Below are 22,645 nucleotides of genomic sequence, written 5' to 3'. Positions count from 1 at the left end.
CTATAGTTAGAATACATCAACACATGCTAGATCACAGACTCCAGTGGTACAAAACAGAGCAATAGCAGGGAAAAGTCTCCCATCACACCTGAGCAGAATAATGTAAATTGAGATTAGAGAGGAGGAAGCTAAGAGGAGAAAATAGATCACATTAATCTGTTAATTAAAGAGGAGTTGAATTGAAGCAAAGATGTCCAGCAAGAAGAGCAGGCAGCAGTCAAGACAGAAGAGTGGAGAAGTGGAGGTTACCTGGTTGAAAATGCAGAGGAAAAGATGATGTTCAGTTATTAGATGGCGCCTGGGTCAATAGATTTCTGAGCACACTTCTCAGAATAACCACGCTATGCTTGAAAAAGTATGTGATATAACAATGGTAGGATGCTGCTGCTGTGCAAATGCTATTCCAATTTTCCCTTATTATCCTAATGTACAGGAAAGCTGTTGTCATGCGCTTTCAGCATTAAGGAGAAGTGGCTTATGGCATGCAATTTTGTACAGTTAAAACCAACCAGTGGCAGCAAACACCATGCTATCTAAATGGAGAATCCCTGCTGGATTTCAGTAATGTGTGTTTTTAGAGACTCAGGTCATCAGCAATCTGGAATTATTAATGAAAAACTGCGGTGCAGGAACAGGATGGGAGAGAAAAGAGGGGAAAGAAAAGATGTGAAAGTCCAGTGACAGCTGTCAGATGCCAGCTTGCACAAACCCGGCCGTTTTTTTTTTTGGAAGCGCCAGGCTGACCGGAGATGCACTTCACTCATACTCACTTCACTGGGAGAAATAGTTCCTGCTCCTGAGCCTGTTTCTGGACCTGTACCATGTAGGTTCTAATAAGAGATAAACAAAAGAAACAGGTGCAAAATTGATGACAATACATCGCTTTGAGCTGAGTTACAGTGGCGCTGGACTACACAGTATGTACTGTAAACTCGACCACAAGGCCAATCCTGTCACAGGGGATCATCACTGATTTGTTGATTGGCTGCTGAGGAGAGAAATGATTATCAAGCATAATTTCAAGAAGCTATTGCGGCTCATGAAAACATTTTATAAACCAAGACACACTGATAAAATCATGCTTTGAGCAGAGCTGGCTGCAACATGATATTTTAGAAATACTGGTGGACAAAGCAGAAGCACAAGAGGAACTGGAAATCAATATTCAACTGTCTTATCAGCCCACTCTTTGGTGCATACATCTGCCAAGGCAAAGCCAGCACCTACAGGGCAGCTTTCATTGGACCATCTCAAGGTATGACAAGACTGCTCAACCTCAATATGAATAAATATATTATATCAACTCAAACAAGGTTTCTCACCTTGAGCCCAAACAATAGAAGGGAAAATAATATATAAAAATATAATAATAGAGAGAAATCAGACAATTAGACTCTTTGAAAAAGAAAATGTAATAAATTAATGAGAAAGACGCTGTCATTCTGAGCGAATGTTTAACTAAGAAATAATAACTCATGTCTCGATTTAAAAGAACTAAAAAGTTAATCAGTTTCTATTAAAACTAAATTACATAACAGGATGAATTAGACTTTTCCAACAGCACAACAAACACAATTTTCAAATGAGCATGATCTCCTGATTTGTTAAAAAATGAACATGCAATATTCATTGCACATATTATTGACCTATTTGAGAATAAACTCATGATTTTGGTGCCCTGTATCACCTTTCTGCAAGTGCTATGGCGGTCTGTTGTTAATCAAATAAAAACAGACAGAACATGCCATTTATTATAAAAAAAAAAGGGACTGTAATATGACAATGTATTGAACAGGTCACATAGGATTAATAATGTCTGTTCCACATGTAGTCGATGACTTTGCACGCAGCCTTATTATCACTGAAACAACTCACTAACCACCTTTTTATTGAGATTCTTTGGAAAGCCCTTTTAAAAATCACACAAAATAAAAACTCAGATTCATGTACCTGTGAACTGAGCTGACTTTTTATCCAGTTGAAGTAGTAGTTAAGATCGCTTCCCTCCATCAGATCACGGCCCCAGGCAGCCAGCTTGGCGATGATCCTCGCCGCCTAATATAGGAAGGAGGACATTTCAAATTCATATAGTGGTGCACCAACAGTCTGCCAAGAGTAGAAATTTAGGCCACAATAAATCACATTGAGACCACAGTTTAACATTTTAATGGCAGCGATGAAAATCATGTAGAATTATTCAGCATTTGTTTTAAAAATCTAAAAATGAGTTCAGTATACATAAAGTATATTCTGAGCAATGATAATAAGACTGAACTATTTTGCTTGCAGACTGCAGTAACGTCCCTTTGCTGCTTTAAGTGAGAAAGAGTACTAAGGTGAGGAGAAGCTAAAAAAAAAAAATACAATAACTTTTTCCATTTGTAGCTCTGGCTTATAATCAAGTCTTCTATGATGCATCACAGCATCTTTAATTTAAACTCCAGGGAGAAAGGGAGAAATAAAAAAAAGGGAGTCAAGGATGAAAACTGGGCAGACTTGGATAACAAGTCCTTCGGTTTAAAATACTTTGACCAGACACCCGACAAAAATACTGACTTAACACAAAAGATGATCTACAATGGCATCTGCGTGCAAAGACGAGGCCATGTCAACTATCTCATAAACAATTTCAGCTTGTAAAGTGCTCCTTGTGCCCGGTGATGACAAAATGTGTTCGCCAATTTTCTCCTTGACCGGGGAGAATGTGTTGAAATATCAAGACTGTAATTTAAAAGCAAGAGTCAGCATGACATTTGGATTGAGTTAAAGTGCTGTGTCACAGACTTGGGGTCACATTTTGCCCACCTGCTGGACGCCATCTGGCTGGTATTCTTAATTAAGCTGTGGGTGTCCTAACAGAGCACTCGGTTAGTCAGTCATTAGGTGGTCATCTTTTATTTGAAAAGGGTGGCAGGGAGAAATCATTACATTAATTGCCTGTTATCGAGGAAAAAGGGGGAAGGTTGCTTTGTGAGGAATTATTGATGGTTTGTTATGATTACAGGCAGTTTCACATCTGTGGAAGATTAATAGCTGTGAAAAATGTACCTTATCTGTGAAAACTGAAAGCTTTCGGGTTCAGTGTTGTGCAAATTTAAGTATTCTGTTCAGTACACTACAATGTTTCATAGATTCTGCTTAATTAACTCATTTCAGCTACTAGAAATACCAAACAGTGCGAGAGTTTTAAGCAAGGATGACAGTTGTTTCCTCATTAAGGTTAAAGCTTGCTATGCCCTTTTAATTTCAAATGTTAACATTTTTATATTCCTCAATAGTAAAAGACTGCTTATGTTCTGGTATTTTTTTAGGTTTTACATGCACCAGCTAGTCTAATGTTGCAGGCACAGGTTGAATTTTGATTTGTGCATTTTACCATGCTCTGAGTAACTCACCATATGGACGGTAAAGAGGTCCTGACGATTCAGCATGGGAAGGAAGTAGGACCAGGCAGTGTTCTTCGTCTTTTTTGCATAGTCGAAGAAGATGTTCACCCTCTGATGGTTCTCCTGAGTGACATTTGAATTAAAATCTTGAATGAGCTCTTGGATTGTAAATCTAGATTCAGAGAAATTTGCTGCACAGCTGAAGTAAACGACTGACTGCATGGATCATAAAACATCTTTAAAAGCAAAAGAATATTCAATATTTCAAAGAAAAGACCTTATAAAAAAGGATAATGTGAAAGTGATTCCCAAATTAGCTAAAATCTTAAATCAGTTATGAGTAATGAGAAAAAGCGCAATCACTCAATGAATTAATAACTTTCATTTCACCATTTCAAAAGTCCTGCGATTAGTGCAAGTCACTTCTCTTTTCCTCAACGGCTGCTGAGATTTTTAACTTTCTGAACACGTAGGCTGGCCGTGCTCTCTGTGTTTGCAGGGAGCTTTTCGCCCCACCAGGCTTTGTCTGAACTAAACCCCATAAGGAACGAACTTGGTTCACAGCCCAAATAAATAGCAGTGCACCTTTTGCAAAGTGGAGAGAGCTAAAGACTGAAAGACTTTAAACTGATGCAGACTTACCATTATATTTGTTTAACAGATATAGTAAAACTAACAAACTGTTGTCATAAAATATCTGGTATGTTCTGGAAGAAGGGAAGTCCAACCTGGGTAAAAGATTTACCATTTTTAGCTAGCTCTAGTTTTTCTGGAGCTACTGTAAATGGTTAAACATTTATTTCAGCTACTCTGAATTTCTGTGTTTATCAATACATTCATATTTAGCGTAATAATAGATTGTTGTTTATTTATTTTATGGCAGACAGACATTGACTAAAAAAAGAAAGAAGCATTTTGTTACACTTCAGTGGAAAATTAACACTTTTTGTTTATACATATAGAATTTAGTGTCCTGTTTTTGCTTGCAATAATTACTTAAACCACTGTCAGTGTATCTAAGGCCCAGGGAGAACTTCAATATTTAATTGACAAGTATTGTTTGGCGAGGGCAAAACAATGACCTTTGGAGCGTTCAAGCTTTCTGACAATGGCCCTGCTATCTTCTCAAAAAGTCTATATATATATGTACATGCGTGTCCCATTTGTCCAAAGTCAATGGCTCTGTCTGTGTACCTGCAGAGTGTCATCAATCAGAGTCAAGATGTACTGGACTGTCTGTTCCTTGGAGATGTGGGCCATCAGGTTCAGAAAGGTCTTTGCACACTGAGTGAAAAAAAAACAAACAACAAAAAACATGTACAAACTCAGAAAAACACAGTCCACATGTATCTCCTGACAAATTGAAGAAAATGAATTTGAAAACATTCAAAAGACTAACTGAGGTTTACAAAAATGAATGAAATTGACAAGGACCTCTGATCCTAAAGGGTGCTATCAGACCAACAACAACATTACAGAAAAACAACACAAGTGGCTACATTGTGCTGGGAATGTATTCCAGGGAATACATGGAAGATAAAAGAAAAACATCCAGTTTAAAAGCAGATGGTTTAAATCTCTGAGGATGAACTGTAAAACTCTGAACATTAACACGAGCGCAGCAGTTTCCTCTCTGTGTCACTGCTCAAATGGTAAACTGTAATTAGCACGATGTGCCAAAGCACATTCTGTGCACTAGAACATGTAGACACCAACTCTGTTGGTCCAAAAGATAATGAAGGAAGAAGCCTCTTTTTTTTTTTTTTAGCTGTAATGCCATTATTAACAACAAAGGGGCCTAAAACTTGTTCATGTAATATTCTGTCTGACTGTTTGTTTATCGCATGCAGCTGAAAATAAAGTAAACACACAAAAATTAAAAGCTCAGGACTACCTGATGTCCTTCATTGGTCAGAATCACTTGTTTCTCCTCAGAGTTGGCCACCTCAAACTTCTTGATGAACTCACAGTCCTCAGCAGAGATCATCTGACTCCTAGAGGAAAATTGATCAAGACATTGCAATTTTGGCATGACAGCATATGTATTATCACTTGTACTAAGTAATTTTAAACTTGTGAGTTTTAAATATGCCTACAGCAAAGCCAAGAGTGAAGCAATTTCCTTTAATAATGGAGCAAGACATACAGCATATAAGTATGCTGCTGATGCTCACATTGGAGGATTGGGCTCAGCCTTTGTCGCTAACATCCTGCTTCTAATTGCAAGGGCTACTTGCACAATAATGGCAGTAAACCTGGAAATACCACATGTTCCACTGAAGGCAAGAAATACAGCATGGATGATCCATGGAGCTGGATGGTTATAGTAGGCACATATATATACAATATATTCGACTTGCGGAAACAAAGAGTCAAGTCATGAAACAAAAGAAAGAGTCAGGAATAATACATACAGCCAAAATGAGGAAGCATCACCCAAGACAGTGACTCATTATGCAGAACTAGTGAAGAGCTGTATTTAGATTAGCACAACGCACTCTGATTGAATGAAAGCTCAATTTTTCTATAAAGAAACTGAAGAAATAATACAATGTCACAATAACCATGCTGCAAAATAGGTAGCTTGCGGAGTGAAGATTTTTCTAAACTATTCCTAGTAGAGAGCTGAAACCTCCCAACATAATAAGAGGAAGAGTACCTGCAGGAGAAGATGCAAATATTAAATATACTGTTACTGATATAGCTTTACTTACTGTAGGTAGGACTGCCAGTTGACCAGATTGGCCCGAACCTCAGCTGCCTTTGCAGCAATGATGTTGGTGGGGACTGCAGCGTCCACAGCCCCGCGGATATCCATCCTATAATATTCTGGCTACAGTTATAGTAAGGGTAGAAATCCAACACCACCTGGATGGAAACACCAAAACCAACAACAGCACAGTGAGTGAGAGACACACGTAACAGTGTAGCTTGTGTGCACATTCACCAGTGGTGGAAGAAGTATTCAGATCCTTTACTTAAGTAAAAGTTCCAATACAGCGATGTAAAAATACTCCATTACAAGTAAAGGTCCTGCATGAAAAATCCTACAGTGGTCCAGTGGTTCCCAACCTAGGGGTCGTGCCCCTCCAAAGGGTCACCAGATAAATCTGAGGGGTCGTGAGATGATTAATGGGAGATGAAAGAAGAAAAAACAAAGTTCTGATACACAAATCTGTTTTCAGTTTTTTTCTCTAATCTTTGATTTTTGGTGAAATATTGGATCATTTGAACATTTATTGAAATAAAACCATGTGAGAAGTTTAGAGGGAAAAATCACTATTTGGTGGAGCTGTTAACAACTCATAGACATCTGAAATGTGACCCTGACTACACACTGTTTTATGTAAGACATCAATAACCCAAAAGGTTTGTAACCACTGGTTTACTCTTTAACAAAGTGTTGTATTTCATAAACTTGTTATATTATCCATTGTGTCAAATCTTAAATCAGAAAAATAACTAAAGCTCTCAAACAAATGTATTGGAGTGGAAGTATAAAGTAGCATCAAATGGAAATACTCAAGTACCGTACAAGTACCTCAAAACTTTATTTAAGCACAGTACTTGAGTAAAAGTACTTAGTTACTTTCCACCACTGACAATCACTAATAGCCAACAACACAGCACCTAATGTTGTATTTATGTATTTAAGGATAAATTCAACATGATGTAACAATTAAGTTGGTTAGCTGTTAATGAGCAGTTACCAGGAAGAAAGCCATTCTAAAGAGACTTTAGAGCTACAAACAATTTTCCATTAATAATATAAACATTTCAAAGTGTAGCGGAAATATTAACATTACATTGAACCCTCGAAGTTCATGTCTGATGTTTGTTGCAGTAGCTAGCATGAATCTGCTAGCAGCAGGTCATGCTAACTAACTAGCTTAAACCAATGTCAAGATGACATGTCGGGGCTATTCGCAAACTGAGATAAAACAACGCAGTGCGACCCCTGTGTCATTAAACTGCATGATGGATACAGCCATATAAAGTGTGTGCATATGACTGACAATATAAATCGTTAACAGGGGCAGAGGTGTACCATTAGCTACGCGTTAGCCGAGGATGCTAAACCAGGATAGCCCTGTGCTAACAGCTTCACACGGCATTCTGTCACCTTGTCAAGAAATAACAGCAATATATGCGGGTAGTCACATTTAGGACAACACAATTAGACCAAACATACATTTTGGGAAGTTTTAATGTATCTGATCATGAATAACGGAGTAAAAAGACGGTTGAATCACTCACCCAGTTCCTGACCTGTGCGAACAGCTGACAGACTACAACACGGCGTCATGTGACAGTTAGTCACATGCACCGGCTGAGAAATAACTTTCAGATAACTGGCAGAGTAAACCTGAACTCTAAGCATCATTGCTACACAGCGTGAACATCTGGGCAATAGATAAGTTTCCATCAAATTATGTAATATCAAACATGAGCAGAAATCACTGTAAATGCCATATTTATACTAAAAAGTAGCATACAGATATCAATCACAAAGTAGCTTAGAAGTGCATGTCAGCTGTGAGAGAGGTGCACTAAATGTATGAAAATGATTGAAATATAATGGTCAGTTTGTGTTTAAGGATACTGTATACTTTATTATTTTTATAATACATAATTTTGTCTTTAGCTGTGTTGTATCATGCTGTATCATACATTGGCAGGAATATTATCATATACATAATACATTTTATACATAATACATTATTACATACAGAATATATTTCAGAATCTTATGTTATTCCTTTGTTTTATGATGGAAATAATGGCATTATTTGACGACACCCAACTAATTCAAAATAATTTTCAAGGTTTAAAACTGTAATTTGCCCCCCGCGAGCGGACAATGATAGTTACTGTAAAATCCTGCAGGTACCACTACATAGTCTGATAATAAACCCTATTTATGTAGCGTTTTTCTAAACACAGTAAAACAACAAGCAAAACAGAGAGCAGTAAACTGCACTGAAATGATGAGCAAACAAAACAAGATCAAAATATAGTGGAAAATATATAGAAAATAAGGCCTATAGTATAAATGAAATAAATTTTTAAAAAAACCCACAAAGGGCTGGGAAAATTTGAAAAAGACCTTCCGAAAGAAATTAGTCTTAGGAAGTGATTTAAAAGATGCTAATGATTTGGTTTGCTTGAGATGCTCAGGGAATTGAAACGCTGTGGAGACCTGACTTGAAAATAGTCCAGTCACCCCAGTCACACTGTCACTAGTGCCTGTGATTGATGTCTGTGTACTGAGATTTTGGTAACATGGACCCACTTATTACACCAATATGTTCCTTTAATCACTAAAGATTGGTGACTTAACAAAAAATCTAAATTACCAGGCTCAATCAGGTTTAAGTTGACAGTAAAAAGTAAATGTTTTGGTGGATAAAGTAAATGGTAGTGGGAATCATTCAGAAACTTTACTCCCTTTCTTTTTAATCATTTACTAGTCTCATCCTCTCACCCTAAATAGAGAAAAAGTGAGGGCTGCTGCAATGAAATGTGAAATCGATATACCTCAAGAGATTGCCAAGTGCCCTTTCTGCACAAGCATGAATAGTACTGAAAATAACCCCTAAAATTAAAACAAAGCTTAGAAAGACAGGTTCAGAAAAGCTTAATGTTGTAAAATTCTGTCTGTTGGTTAATATTTTCAACATCATGATGGACTAGAAAATGAGAATATAAATTGTGTGGGTCCAGCTAATCAATAACAATCAGCTTTGTTATCAGTTGACAGTTTGATTTAACTTTGTGGCTTTGTGGGGATAACAGAGGATAGTTGATTTCTCTCACTGAAGAGCTTTGATCAGTGTAATGAGCGACACCACCAAGAGCACCATGTTAGGAGCTTCTCAGTAAAATCTTGAACACACCAGCACTGCGGTTGCCACCTCCTGCAGGGGTGGCCCGTGGCATAGACCGCATAGGTGGTCGTCTAGGGTGCCAAATGAGGCGGGGGGGGCACCAAATGAGTGGGACTTTTTTTTTACTGACAGGTGTGCTGGTATACAACATTTGGAAATACACACTTGTTCTCCCCTCATAGTGTTTTTTCTTCTCTTTTGATCTGGTTTGTTTTTCAAAGCCTTACTGGTTGGTGAGTTTTTGCCCAACAGCCACCAACCACCTTCATATGCTACCTCAGGCCATGCCACCAAACACTCACTGAATAGCGCTTTGACGCCCACTTGCCTTTTTGTCTGATGGACTGGGAGGACTTTGTCTGGGCTGGAGGAACCATTGTTGCACTTCATTTTAGTCTGATTTCATATTTGAAGTTCTTTTACTGGAGGTGCATTTTGTGTGTGTGTGTGTGTGTGTGGTTGGGGGTGACGGGGGACTCCAATCTAAAATCTCACCCAGGGCACCACCATAGTCAGGGCCGGCTCTGAGTGTCGTGTGTATTTCTATATTAATGATGCTGCATGTGCACTGTGGCATATGTTTCCTCTACAAAGTCCATTTATTGATGTGTTTTAATCCACAGATACTGCCAGGATTTCATCAAGTAGCATGCCCAATCACAAATGAATCCACGTCTGTCACTAGTCTTCCCCTCTGTCCATCTCACTCAGACACTAAGACCTCCTGGCTTAATCTGGCCTAAGCTGGTGAGACGCAGCAAAGTACTGCGGAATCAGGATTGCATCCAGTGGGAACATTGTCCTAATCCCCTTCTGCCCTCTCCTTTGTAAACACTCCTCTCTTCGTCAGGGTCACTGATGCTTTTTTTCTCTCTCCCCTCTCTGTCACAATGTGCTCCAGAGCAGACGCCGGAAAAACATAAGAGGAAGGAGCAAGGAGCGTGGATTTCTTATGATCTCGAACAGACTTGGCATTGAGGCTCACGTGGCGGGTGAGGCCTCATGGTCGGAGCATGCCATGTGCTAGAGTAGTGAGGCAGTGGGAGATCAGGCCCACGTCTGCTCTGTGGGGGATCAGACGCACCAGGGCCCTGATGTGGCAGCGGATACGGGGACTGGTCCGGGCCTGCCGGCATGGTACAGGATACCCGGTAAACTACAATGACCCAGACCGAGACGAACAGGAGATGGTGTGCCTTGAGGTATGTCATGGTCTTTCCAATTAGCATTACATATGATAACTGTCTCTATTATTATTGTCTATTATTATAGCCTTTATTTAATAGGTACATAATTACTAGCTAATTTTCATGGAGAAAATATACTTTCAAGTCCCCTATAACCCTTTTTTAGCAACCACATAAGTAAGACTATACCTGCAATAATTTCTTCTATTTTTCTCTGAGTAAATATTACAGAAAGTTTAAGAATCATAGAAGACTAATCAGTGGTTGTTGTTGGTTTGATGTTGCACTAATTAGCAACCACAGATAATAAAATAACATACTGTAAGTTTGTTATTGAAAGTATTCTGTTAAGATGACTGATTTTGAGAGCCTAATTAAAGTTGTGAGGTTCAGAGTAGCCACATGACTCCACACATCTTTCAAATGATATGTCTCTTATCATGAATCACCTGCAGTGAAGGAAACATGCTTGCATACTCTTTTGTTGTTGTTATTTCAACTAGATTGCTCTCGTCTAAGGGTCAGCTGCTGTTTTTTGCCTCTTGTCAAACCTCTATTTAGGGAAGTACTTCCTGTCTGAACGAGGCTTAAGAAGATTAAAAGAAGAAGATGGTGTGTCTTAAAATAGTGTGATACGAGTCATTAGACAAGATGGTGTGTCTTAAAATAGGGTGATACGAGTCATTAGACATCTAAATAAAGTCAGTCACACAAAATCAGTCAGACAGTCAGTATTAACATCCCAATGCAGTGTTTTATGAAAAATAACTAAGGTAGTGTGTTCTGAATACATGAAATGGTTTCTAAAAATAGGGGCAGAATGTGATTTTGCTTAGAGTTTGGCAACAGAATCGTTCTTGTTAAATGGATAAATAAAGATTTCCGATGGCTGTCTGTAGTAAAGAGAGCTATGTTACTATTCACAGAGGGGAAGGGATTGTAAGAGAGTATAAAAGGACACAGTAACTGAACAAGTGAGTGGGAAGACCACAGAAGAGTGGAGTGGGGACACTGACATATACATTACACAAAATTGTGGTTTAGCCAGGCATCCCAGAACAGAGCTGGATAACTGTTATCAACTGTAAATCAGATTTTGCTTCTTTTTTATGTATATATATATATATATATATATATATATATATATATATATATATATATTTAGATTTATTGATATCAGGACTTAAAACTCAGACAAATTTGTCTTTTTTTGCTTAACAGATTCATTAACAAGAACGATGAGTTTCAAGGCCATATCAACTTTTTTCACAGCAGATGTTCTGACTTGTCATAGCTGGAAAAGCACAGGTGTAATTAAAAACATCAGTAATGGTTCAGTTCCGGTAAGTGTCATTGTTAATTGTTATTGATTGCACCTGTGTTTGTCCTGCTGTGACAAAATATCTGCTGTGAAAAATATCGATTTGAGTCTCAAGGATTAACAGCTATATGATAGTGTTTGCAACAACAGGGAAACAGGAAAACAGCCAGACTCGAACTGGGGACGTTGCAATTACATGCTCAGTATCTTAGACCTCTGTAATCCATCAAGATGCCCCAGTCATCTTTATTTTAGAATAACCGTTAAAAATAACAAGAAATTTAAGATTTTGTTTACTACAACGCATTCACCACATACAGTTTATTTTCGCAAACAGAGGCCATCTCATCTTTCACACCAATAATCATTCAAACCCAGTTTTCATTGTAAGACATAATGTGATTGGTCACATGGTACCCACTTGGCCTGTGGTAGACCTACACCTGTATTCATGCACTGATTGCTCTGTTTTCATGCACTGTTTCTACCTTAGAAACACTTCATCCATCCTCTCAATTTTTAAAAGTTTATGATATTTAAATGACTTTTCATTGTAGCTAATTATGACAGTCAGCTAAATGCCACCTATTCACAGGCACTTGTTTAATTATATTCCAGCTGTAATTTTAGGACCTTTGTGATCCAACTTAAAGATCATTTGCTATCCTGGAGTACAGACATAATTACAGAAATGATAACCGGCAGGTCCTGAGATAGACCATGCCTCTTAACCTTTATTTCAGACTCCCGTCAAAAGAGTAACAAGACCCGAGGTCTCTCTCCACTTAGTGGCTTTTTATTGGCTCAAGACCTCTACATTTTGAGAACAGAGCTACCTTGTCAATGTGAACAGGTCTTTGAAATTATACACAGAGTCCCTACACATATGATATTATATGATCTGATTAGTGATAGTTCAGTACCCTAAAGATACTATACCAGCCACTCTCCACTCGTATGATAACATCTGGAATACAGTGCCAGAGATCAGTGATGGCATTACTATTTTGTAAAACCATTACATATCAATGATGCTTTGTTTTTTTGTTTTGTTTGTTCTGTTTTGTTGGGGTTTTTTTCAGTTGATGTGTGGTGTTGTCATTTCTGTTTAATACTTTTTAATGCACTGGTTGCAAATCAAATTTCAACTCAAGGGACAATACAGAAATCAATGTATTACAACTGCCTTTAACATTCTCAATAATGGCATTAAAGAAAAAGGTCAGATAGAATGTGAGAGGCTCCATTAATGTTAGTGAGCCCGGCAGAATCTTGTTTACCTTTAACCAATGGTGTGGTAATTTGGACCATCAGTCTGCATGGAGACGTATTGCCTAGAGTTAGGTCCATAATGTGATGTTTCAGTTAAAAAACAAAGAACAGATAACAGTGTAACTTGGTTACAAGGATTAAGACAGTGATTACACATTATTAAATTGAGCCTGACATTTACAGTACAAACAGCAATGTGGAGGAGACAGAAAGAGATTCATTAGAAGACCAATAATGTCAGGCAGGAAATAAAATGACTGATAGACAATGATGCTCCTATATTTTGTCACTATATTTGTTGCTGTGACTGGACAATTAAGCCAACCTATTATCAGCTCATCTTCACCTTCAAGATACTCACAGATGCCATACATGGTCTCCTGAGGTGATGTGATGGTAGCCACACTTCCTCTTCAGTCCCTATCTGCATGTTGAGCTCCTGTGATTGAATCTACAGTTAATTATAAATTCCTTAAAGCTTCACAATGCTTTGAAACCCTTAATCACACATTGAAAAGACTATTCATCTTGTCACCGGGCTCTGCCGTCCTACTCTTCCGTGTGACCTTGTGCTCAGACGTACTCCCTCCTCCACTTGGCATTGTGCCCCCAGAGGGAAAAAGTCTGCACATTCATCAAATCACAAGTGCATAAAGTATCATTCAATGCTTGCATGTGTATGTATCAATCTCGCATGGCTATTTATGGGTCTGTGTTGCATAACATGAACACAGGGGAAGGTGTTAAATGAAGTGTTGTTGAGAAAAGTCACATGTTCATATCTCTGGGGGGAATAAAGATGTGCAGATGCTCAGGGCACGCCCCAGTTAAGTACATTTAGAAAGTACTTAATCTGGACAGGAGAGAAATGTATTCTTTGCCTTTATTGACCAGAACAGATTAATGCCTAATTCATAAATTGATCAATAGGCAGTATCACAGAAAAGTTGTAACACTGTACGAACAATTCCTCACTAAGTCTTGTGTTAGAGACGCTCACATTCTTCTGCACTTATTATTGCAACATGTGACTATTGAAATTACTTTCCATGGCGTCAAAGCGAATCTTGACTGACAATGTGACTCAGACAGGTGACCGCACAAATATGTTGGTGTAAATTAAGTAGATAATTAGATAAAGTACAGTATGCTGTAGTGGATTTTTGTGGAATAGACAGCTATTGAGTACAGAGTGCCATCTGCTGTTTATATACAGCAAGACAAGTTGTGCATCTAAAAAGCAAGGTCTTAATAATGATATACAGTCAGTTACATTGACAGATATATGTGACAATGTACATTTTCTTACTTGGATTTGAATCAATCAGCCAAGACAGCTATACAGTCTCATGCAACCATGTAAAATTATTGGGGGTCATAATGAAGAGATTACATCTTGCAAATATATCCATGGTTGTCTTAAATTCAGAGGAACATTGAGCCATTATAAGTCTGTTAGTGCTTCAGTCATATACATACACAAACATCACCTCGGTGCTGTACTTTCATTTACCTTCAGATGGCAGTGTTGTCTTCTACATCATCACTGCTTGCAGGCCCGCACTGTAGATTACCAGGCACACAGCAGCCTGGCAACATCTGTGAAAGAGCTAGACTCAAACACTAAAATGCACGAAATGGAGAGCAGTTTGGTGTTCTTGAAGGATATATCGATCAAAAAAAGTGAATGCCTTTACGCTAAGGAGAAAGTGTCAGACAAAACTGTGGCTATGCAAGATATTTTATCCCTCAGCAGGGTATAGTTGGAAAAAAAGAAGCGTTGCAATCTCCTGTATCAGCCGCTGGTTGTTTCAGCACCATAGACAGCGACTTTAGGCAGCGGCTCATTGGTGCAAGTTTTAGAAACGAAATCATGCCTTTTTTGTAATTTATCTGCTTTTTGAACTTTGTAAATAGCATTCGTGTAACAAGAACTCAAGTGAAGTTTATGGATTTTTCTCTGGCTGGTGCGTTAGTTTTTATAGGCTACATTTATATTAATTTTTACAATGTCTCTCTCTTCTTTATCATAAACTGATATCATGCAGCCAGTCAGTTTCTGAAGTCTCTTACACAAGGTAGGTTGAAGGACCAGCACAGTAAACCTGTGCCATACTGTGGGGGGGGTTTACTCTCTTCACTGGGCTACTACGAGTTGGAGAGAAGACGCATGCGTACTGACTTGAAGCAGCCGGTCGGAAAAAAAAGCCTTATGTGCCATCGGATGTAATCAACGCAAAGAATTACCTCTTCTCGCTGTGCATACATGGTGAAATTGTAAGTATTGGTAACAAACCGATGTATCATTGCACGGACATGTCGTGAGCTGAGCGTTTGAGGCCGTTTCCTGACGTTTTTAAATGGCTTGTCACTATCTTGCTGTACAGTGGGCTTTTAACAGATCTAGGCAGTGTCTTTTCGGTGGTTGTCCAGGGCGATGAAGCTCTACGGTTCTTCATGGTGGCACTTTCCCATTGATGTGATGTGCGAGTTGCTAATGCGGTGGTTTTCTGCCGTTAAATCGCTCAGGAACCATCAAATCTCCGCGTCGTTTACGTTTGTGCAAAATTGAAGAAGAATGGTGGTTTATTTAGTGTTACCATGATTTATTCTTTGAATTAATACGACCACCCCCACCCCCCATTTCATCGTCTATAGCTGTTGAGTCAAACCATAGCGTACTGCAATTGTGTCAGCTTTGAAGTACCCGACACCTAACGCGTAAAATATGCCGTTTGGCAAGACGCACGAAATCTGCAGTTGAAGCCACCACCGAATCTGAGAGAAACCGCGCGCGGATCCATTTTAGAAATGGCCAAATGGTATTGTATTCACTGGAAGGCTGTTATAGAGCGATGCTGCGGTTATAGATTTGCAAGCTGCGCCTTCAGGCCCCCCTCTCATGTACCAGTTCATCTGACATTTTTTTTTCTTTAAAGCATCGTTTCTTGTGTCAGATAGTAGCCGGATCATGCCATGTGTTGGAAGCGACAGCTTTGTTACATAAATGATCTGACAGGATTTGGCAGTGTCTGACCTGGTGATGACACATTTGTTAAAATCAGACAAGAAGTCATTCTGTGAGCCTGTGTGTAGTCTATAGGCCTACAAACCTTCATGGGGATTCTGTTGCATACGGTAAAACTATAGTCACAATTATAACACAGTAATTCCGCATCAACATGATAAATGTAGCCTGAGGTGCACGGCAATCTGACGCTTGACAAATACAAATCCTAGAAAAGACAAATATTTACAATTGCAAGTAATATTTACATTATTTGCAAGTGTATTTCATTCATTGCTCCATTTTGGCCCATTGAGGGTTGCAAATCCTTTAATGCACTGCTTTTACAATCAGTAGGATATTTCAAGTTTTGAATTATGGATATTGGACTCATGTTCTACAATCCGTCCTTTTTCACATGCAGTTAGAGTCTGCAGGGGAACGTACAGTCATTATGAGGTGAGAGACTGAAATCTGCTTGGTGGCTGCATATTTGGCAGCAGGGAAAACAAAATCAGCAAATTATTCTTCCATAATATCCCCCTGAATTGAACAAACAGCATTCCATTACAGTGTGACCTTTGGGCATGCCAGCACACGATCTGGTCAGAAAGCATCAGCGGCACTTTACCTCCTGCAAATATAACAAACAGATAGGTGTCAACTAGTGAGAGGTGAATTCAATAAATCTAATTAATCTTTGTCATGGTGACAGGGATGTGCTGGTAAAAATGCATGCACCATCAGGATTTCACACTTTTTTTTTGGCTTATACTCAGTGCTCTCCTTACTGTCCTTATTTCACTGGCACTGATTTGCATCCTACAAATGCACTGCAGGCCAAGTATTCCTCCATGACAAAATCTCAGTCAATACTATTCCTGACATCAAAACACTAAACTTAGTGCTTTCCTCTCCCCTCTCCTCTGTCTATAGCCCATGGGATCAGAGCGGATGGAGATGCGAAAGAGGCAGATGTCGGTGCAGCAGGAGTCGGCAGCGGGGGGAACTGCACCGGCCCAGCAGGGCCAGCCGGGCCAAGCCAACCCACGGGGATCAAATGCATGTTGCTTCTGCTGGTGCTGCTGCTGTAGCTGTTCCTGGTAGGTCTTCACCACCCGAGAACTCGCTCATTGTGCACAGCGTGGCCGACATAATGGCACACAGAACAGCACAGCCTGAGCTACTGTGTCTCTACAGTAGGCTCCAGCTTGTGTCTTATGTTCCTGACATTTTTTGCATGTGATCTGTAGACAATTATCTTGCAGAAGCCTTATTATATATATATAAAACATTAAAAATGACTCGTCTGAATTTTTTTTCATGTGCAATCCATTGTCAGTTGAACAAGTTTGGCATCAAATTAATACAAAAATACATTTTTGCCATTTTACCATTATGATTGGTCTTTAGTTTTGCTGCTGCATGTTGTGCTTACATGTCTGTCTCACTATCAGGAATGAAGACAGGGATGATAGGAACCGAAAGGCATCTTATGACGTCAAGGAAGGGACCGCAGACTGTGAAGACTGGTCAGTTGAATTGAACTGCACAAAAATGCGCCATTTATTAAACACATTGTTTTTGATGATGAATGTTGAAATCACTCACTCTGATGTTGTTCATGCTCTCTGCAGTCCTAAGCCCACGTTGGAGGAGGTGCGCTCATGGGGGCAATCATTTGACAAGCTGATGTGTTGCCCAGCGGGGCGGAACTCCTTCCGACAGTTTCTTCGCACCGAATTCAGTGAGGAGAACATGCTTTTCTGGTTGGCCTGCGAGGAGTTCAGCAAAGAGACCAATAAGAGTGTGATAGAGGAGAAAGCTCGGGTCATCTATGAAGACTACATCTCCATTCTCTCGCCTAAAGAGGTCTCACGGCTCTTGATTTCATTGTTCTGTTAATATCATGTAGATTTTAAGGATAAAACTTCATGACGTCTGTCAAATGATTATCTCATGCTCCCTGACATTAAACAACGGTTTGACATTTTGGGAAAGTCGCTTATTTATTTATTTGTTTTTTAACCTAGAGTTAGATGAGAAGACTGATACCACTCTCAAGTCAGTATGGTACAGCTGCTTAGCTTAGCCTAAAGACCTAGCCTGGCTCTATCTAAATGTAACAAAATCCACTTATTGGTACCTCTTAAGCTCATTAATTAACATGTTATATCGCATTTGTTTAATCCGTACAAAAACAAAAGACTAAAAGTGACAATGTTGTTGCCGGGTAACTAGCGGAGATACTGTACAGACATGAGTGATATCAATCTTGTCATCTAACTCCTAGTAAGAAAGCAAATAAGCGTATTTCCCAAAATGTTGAACTATTCCTTTCAGAAAAAGTCTGTCATTGTCTGTCATTGAGAAAATGCACATGCTGTTCTTCCTAATTTCCCCTGTTGTTGACACCTAGGTGAGCCTTGACTCCCGCGTGCGTGAGGCCATCAACAGGAACATGCTGGAACCCAACTCGCACACGTTCGATGATGCCCAGCTGCAGATCTATACACTAATGCAAAGAGACTCGTATCCCCGCTACATGAACTCCCCAGCCTACAAAAACCTGCTCAACACTCTGTCAGAGCAGTCCCCCGAATCTTAGGGTGGTGATGACCTGTGATCTTTTAACTCTCTTTATCTCCCCCCATCCCTACCCTCTTTTTTAAAAATTTTCTTTTTATGTTCAGTGTAGGATTACATGAACCGGGCCTCAGGCCTGGCCCCTCCCAGGGATCTCAGCGCTATTGTGATCTGCACCTGACCGAAGACACTCAGGTCTCAAAATCTCCCGAGGGCTCGACATCACAAGTACTGCTACAGATCAACATAGCAAAACACTCCAAAGGAATATGAATACATTTTTTCTGTTTTTTTCTTTCTTTTGATAGAAATAATCTATTTTATTTGTGTTCAGAGTTTTTTATGGTCTGTTGTTTTTTTGTATGATCGTTTGGGGGGAAAATGATTCCTACTGTAGACTATATATTTATGAGTTTGTAAATAGTAAAAATGGAATTGTGGGTATTTTATGTGGAAACGCCTGGTTCTATTTACTGCGTATGAAAATCAAAGCTCAAGTCAAAGGCTACACGTTAGCTCTACTTGCAGGCAGCTTTGTGGGGTACTGTATGATTTTACCTTGGTTTCACCCTGTTTTGTTACCTTACCTCACACTTTGGTACCTGTGACAGTGACTTGGCAACTCCAGTTCATGTAGGCATTGTGCGTGATTGGAACTACTGTAAGTGTGGTTTTCAGTGAAGTAACAGAAAGTGGCAATAGCTCTTGTCACGGTGTGCAATTTGTTTCCTTAAGAAACTGAAATCAATGACGGAAGGGTAATTTAACTTTCTTTACTCACAGAAGTTTGCCTACTTCAGACAAGATTTTTTTTTTTTATTCAAGTGTTACTCACTGCACACCTCATAGGTTAAGTATAGTTTTACTAGTATTACCTATGTAATTCTATTTTACCAGTAAGTATTTTTATTTATGTATATCTATTGCCAATACAAAAAACAGCAAGTACAAATTATATTAAAGGACTGACAGATTTAAGGATTTAAGTTAACTAAAGGTCGCTATCAGAAAATGTTCAAATTTGAGGAACACTTTATTTTTTACGAATCTGTAATTTCCTAATATTTTTTGTTTCCTTGAAGGAACTATGTAACTTGGTGCTAATTATAAGATGAAATGAAAATTTCCTTCCATTTAAACTGAGGTAAATATTAATTCATCAAACAAAAATGATTGGAAACATATAGGAGTAGTTTGGCATTTTGGAAATTATTTTATTATGTTAATTTTTTTGGAAGAACGATAGCACTCTGTTTGTCTGTCAAATATGAAGCTACAGCCAACAATCAGGATAGCTTAGCTTAGCACAAAGACAGGATACAGAGGGAAACAGCTAGCCTGGCTCTGTCCAAACGTAACAAAATACACCTATACTAGAACCTCTAAAGCTCATAAATTACGATGATATATCTCTTGTTTAATCTGTTTAAAAACCTAAGTGTAAAATTGACAATTTGCCGTTGTACATATGTGACGGATTAGTTGCCTGGAAATTGCTCCCGGTCAAGAAATAGTCCGGCACATAATCCCCTGTAAAATAGCATTTTTTTACACTTTACAATAGTTTTACACTTTGTATGGATTAAATAAACAAGATATAATACATTAATTTGTAAGCTTTAGAGATGCCGGTGGCTGAATTTGTTTCCTTCGGACAGAGACATGCTAGCTGTTTCCTCTTTTTCGGTCTTTACGCTACGCTAAGCTAACCGTCTCCTGGCTTCATATTTACCATACAGACTTAAAGTGGTATTGCTCCTCTCATTGAACCCTCTACGAATACACAAATTTCCCAAAATGTCAAACTATTGCTTTAACTCTACATTTATGTTAAATTGTATGTTTACCTGTAGACACATTTTACACTCTTTCGTATGACTGTGCTATGTTAGCAATCAATTGGGATTAATCAAATGGAAGTGTACCAATTGGAAGCTGTCTCTATTAAAGCACTGATTAGTACTAAATTACAGTTTCCTCCAAGAAATTACATTGAAAATAGGAAATTATTCAGAAATTACAGACCCTATACAATAAAGTGATACCGAAATTTGTGAAATTAGTTTTTGACAGCAGGTTGAGCCATTCATTTATAGTCCTGCAAGATTTTAACAACAACAAAAAATTTAAAAGGCCATTTGCTGTAAGAAATTGATGATGTTCTCAATTGACACGGGTCAGGCCAGGTTAGCAGCAACACCAAAGCTACCATGTAAACTGTGTTCATACGTTTATTGAGAGCGTTTCCATTGACTAAAATTGGAGTTGCCAAGTGTTAAATACTTTTATGTATTCTGATAGTTTTAGTTGAATTACTTTGTTGCCTCACAAACATGTCACTCAAAGACAAGATCCTCACATGGGGAAGTGCCTTGACATTCAATTTTATGACATCTTTCTCATGGGCAACAGTTGTTTTCAAACTCTTGCCATAAGGGTGGTTACTGGAGCACCAAGCCAGTTTACTGGAAATTGTCCCTCTCATTGGCCAAATTATCGCATGTGTTTTGTCTTGATTCCGTAGTTGTGACTAGACTAGTCCATTTTGGTAGCGTGTACCAAACAGTATGGTGGAGGGTGATGACAACACATGTCTTTATTTGCTGAGGACAAACAAAGATCAATGGATAGGGCTGGTTGATCTGAACTTCTTGCCAACCTGTGTGCTTCACGGTGGCACTTCTACTTGTCTTAGAGTTAACTTTAACTTACTATGTGCAATTTGAGCTGATGAATACACTGCGCAGATCAACCTCAAACACAATCTAAGCCAATGGTTTGGAGTGATGCCTATAAATGTTGTTTCTTCTTCTGTTTACTATATGAAATGTGTTATTTTGCGCTGAGTTTACTGAAGAATACATTTTTAAAAAAACAAATAATGTGAATGTTTACAGTATATGGTTTTAGTTTTTTTTCTGCTACTCTCCAAGAAAATAATGACTTGTGGGCATTTTGATTAAGATAAAATAAAGCACAATAATTTTACTGACTCTGCAGTGATTTTTATCACAAAACCACAACACATAAATACTAAACACACGTTTCAATCATCAACCTTCATCAGGCAAAATTCATACAAACATTTTAGTTTTGTGGTCAAATTTAGAGTTTTTGATCCTACAAACCAAAGACCTTATGGTGTGCAGGAACATTTTTGATATATCAGAATAAATCAGAAGATAAATTAAAATATTGGTATGAAAGTAAACATGGGCAAAATTATTCTGTATTCTGCATATTCTTTGAAGGAGATACCACTAAATACAAAGCAAAGGGTCATAAATAAAACAAAAATTTGGACACCCGGCATGCCCCGAGACTAGACTTTTAACGAGTAAACTGACTTGCTCTTTTGTGATTGATCTGGGTATGGCTCATGATGACGTAAGGCAGCACTGAGTTCACCCTAACTAATAATAAGCAGAGTTAAAGGTTTTTCAATAACTTTGCAGATGATAGAAAATACTGGAAAATATAGTTAAACATGAGCAAAATGTGCAAGTCTCCCTGTTTTCATTACAGCAGTGGTTCCCTACCTGGTTTGTGAACACTTTGACGCAAATTAATGTCTGCTCACAGTGTCTACTTATATGATTATATTATTATATTAACTTTGAGAGAAAACCACAGCATTACAGGATAACTTTTGCTCAAAATATTAGGTTTTTCCACCATAAAACAGATTGATCAGGTGAACCAAGGTAAAGAAACTCACCAATTTAATTTACAATTTGTTGTTAATCAGATGGGTCAACTTAATAATCAAGGAGCTGGCCCCTATTAAATACACACAAGAGCTACAGTGAGGTGTCCATTACAGACAGTAGAACCTAAATCTTAAAAAACATGTTGCACACTTGAGCTTCATACGGTAGTAAAATAGTATTTAATAGTAGTTGATGGTTGCACATCCTTCCCCAAGATCAGACTTTCACTGATTGAACAGCCTCACTCTTATGCGACTGGTCTGGGTTCAGTTTGTGTGGCGGTAAGGC

The 22,645-nt window shown here is 38.5% G+C and overlaps 2 protein-coding genes across 3 annotated transcripts in view; one reads left to right on the top strand and one right to left on the bottom strand.

The window, feature by feature from the left end:
• The window catches only part of atp6v1h (ATPase H+ transporting V1 subunit H), a 28,025-nt gene extending 20,280 nt beyond the window's left edge, over positions 1-7,745 (bottom strand). Inside the window, exons 1-7 of the mRNA XM_067606257.1 lie at positions 7,644-7,745; positions 6,101-6,254; positions 5,281-5,380; positions 4,581-4,670; positions 3,396-3,509; positions 1,951-2,055; positions 771-830 (exon numbers count right to left, since the gene is read on the bottom strand). Coding sequence (XP_067462358.1) covers positions 771-830; positions 1,951-2,055; positions 3,396-3,509; positions 4,581-4,670; positions 5,281-5,380; positions 6,101-6,204 — 573 coding nt within the window. The 5' untranslated portion in view covers positions 6,205-6,254; positions 7,644-7,745. The remainder of the gene's footprint in view (positions 1-770; positions 831-1,950; positions 2,056-3,395; positions 3,510-4,580; positions 4,671-5,280; positions 5,381-6,100; positions 6,255-7,643) is intronic.
• Positions 7,746-9,758: 2,013 nt separating this feature from the next.
• On the top strand, positions 9,759-21,635 carry rgs20 (regulator of G protein signaling 20). 2 transcript variants are annotated; one of them, XM_067606255.1, is made up of 5 exons: positions 9,759-10,476; positions 16,998-17,164; positions 17,519-17,593; positions 17,699-17,933; positions 18,481-21,635. In XM_067606255.1, exons 1-5 carry the CDS (start codon positions 10,288-10,290, stop codon positions 18,667-18,669), a joined length of 855 nt encoding a protein of 284 aa, XP_067462356.1. In that variant the 5' UTR covers positions 9,759-10,287; the 3' UTR covers positions 18,670-21,635. The 2 variants fall into 2 exon arrangements, with proteins under 2 accessions (XP_067462356.1, XP_067462357.1); XM_067606256.1 differs by lacking the exon at positions 9,759-10,476 and adding an exon at positions 12,827-15,331.
• The last annotated feature ends 1,010 nt before the right edge of the window (positions 21,636-22,645 follow it).

Source organism: Thunnus thynnus, chromosome 12 (assembly GCF_963924715.1).
Source record: "Thunnus thynnus chromosome 12, fThuThy2.1, whole genome shotgun sequence".
Lineage (NCBI taxonomy): Eukaryota > Metazoa > Chordata > Actinopteri > Scombriformes > Scombridae > Thunnus > Thunnus thynnus.
This window is presented reverse-complemented; position numbering and strand designations above follow the sequence as displayed.

Bases quoted from the DNA above. Each gene is read 5' to 3' on its own strand.
- rgs20 (XM_067606255.1), top strand. From the start codon at position 10,288: ATGCCATGTGCTAGAGTAGTGAGGCAGTGGGAGATCAGGCCCACGTCT. The intron at 17,165-17,518 runs GTAGGTCTTCAC...TCTCACTATCAG, and splicing joins TGCTGCTGTAGCTGTTCCTG to GAATGAAGACAGGGATGATA. The intron at 17,594-17,698 runs GTCAGTTGAATT...TGCTCTCTGCAG, and splicing joins ACCGCAGACTGTGAAGACTG to TCCTAAGCCCACGTTGGAGG.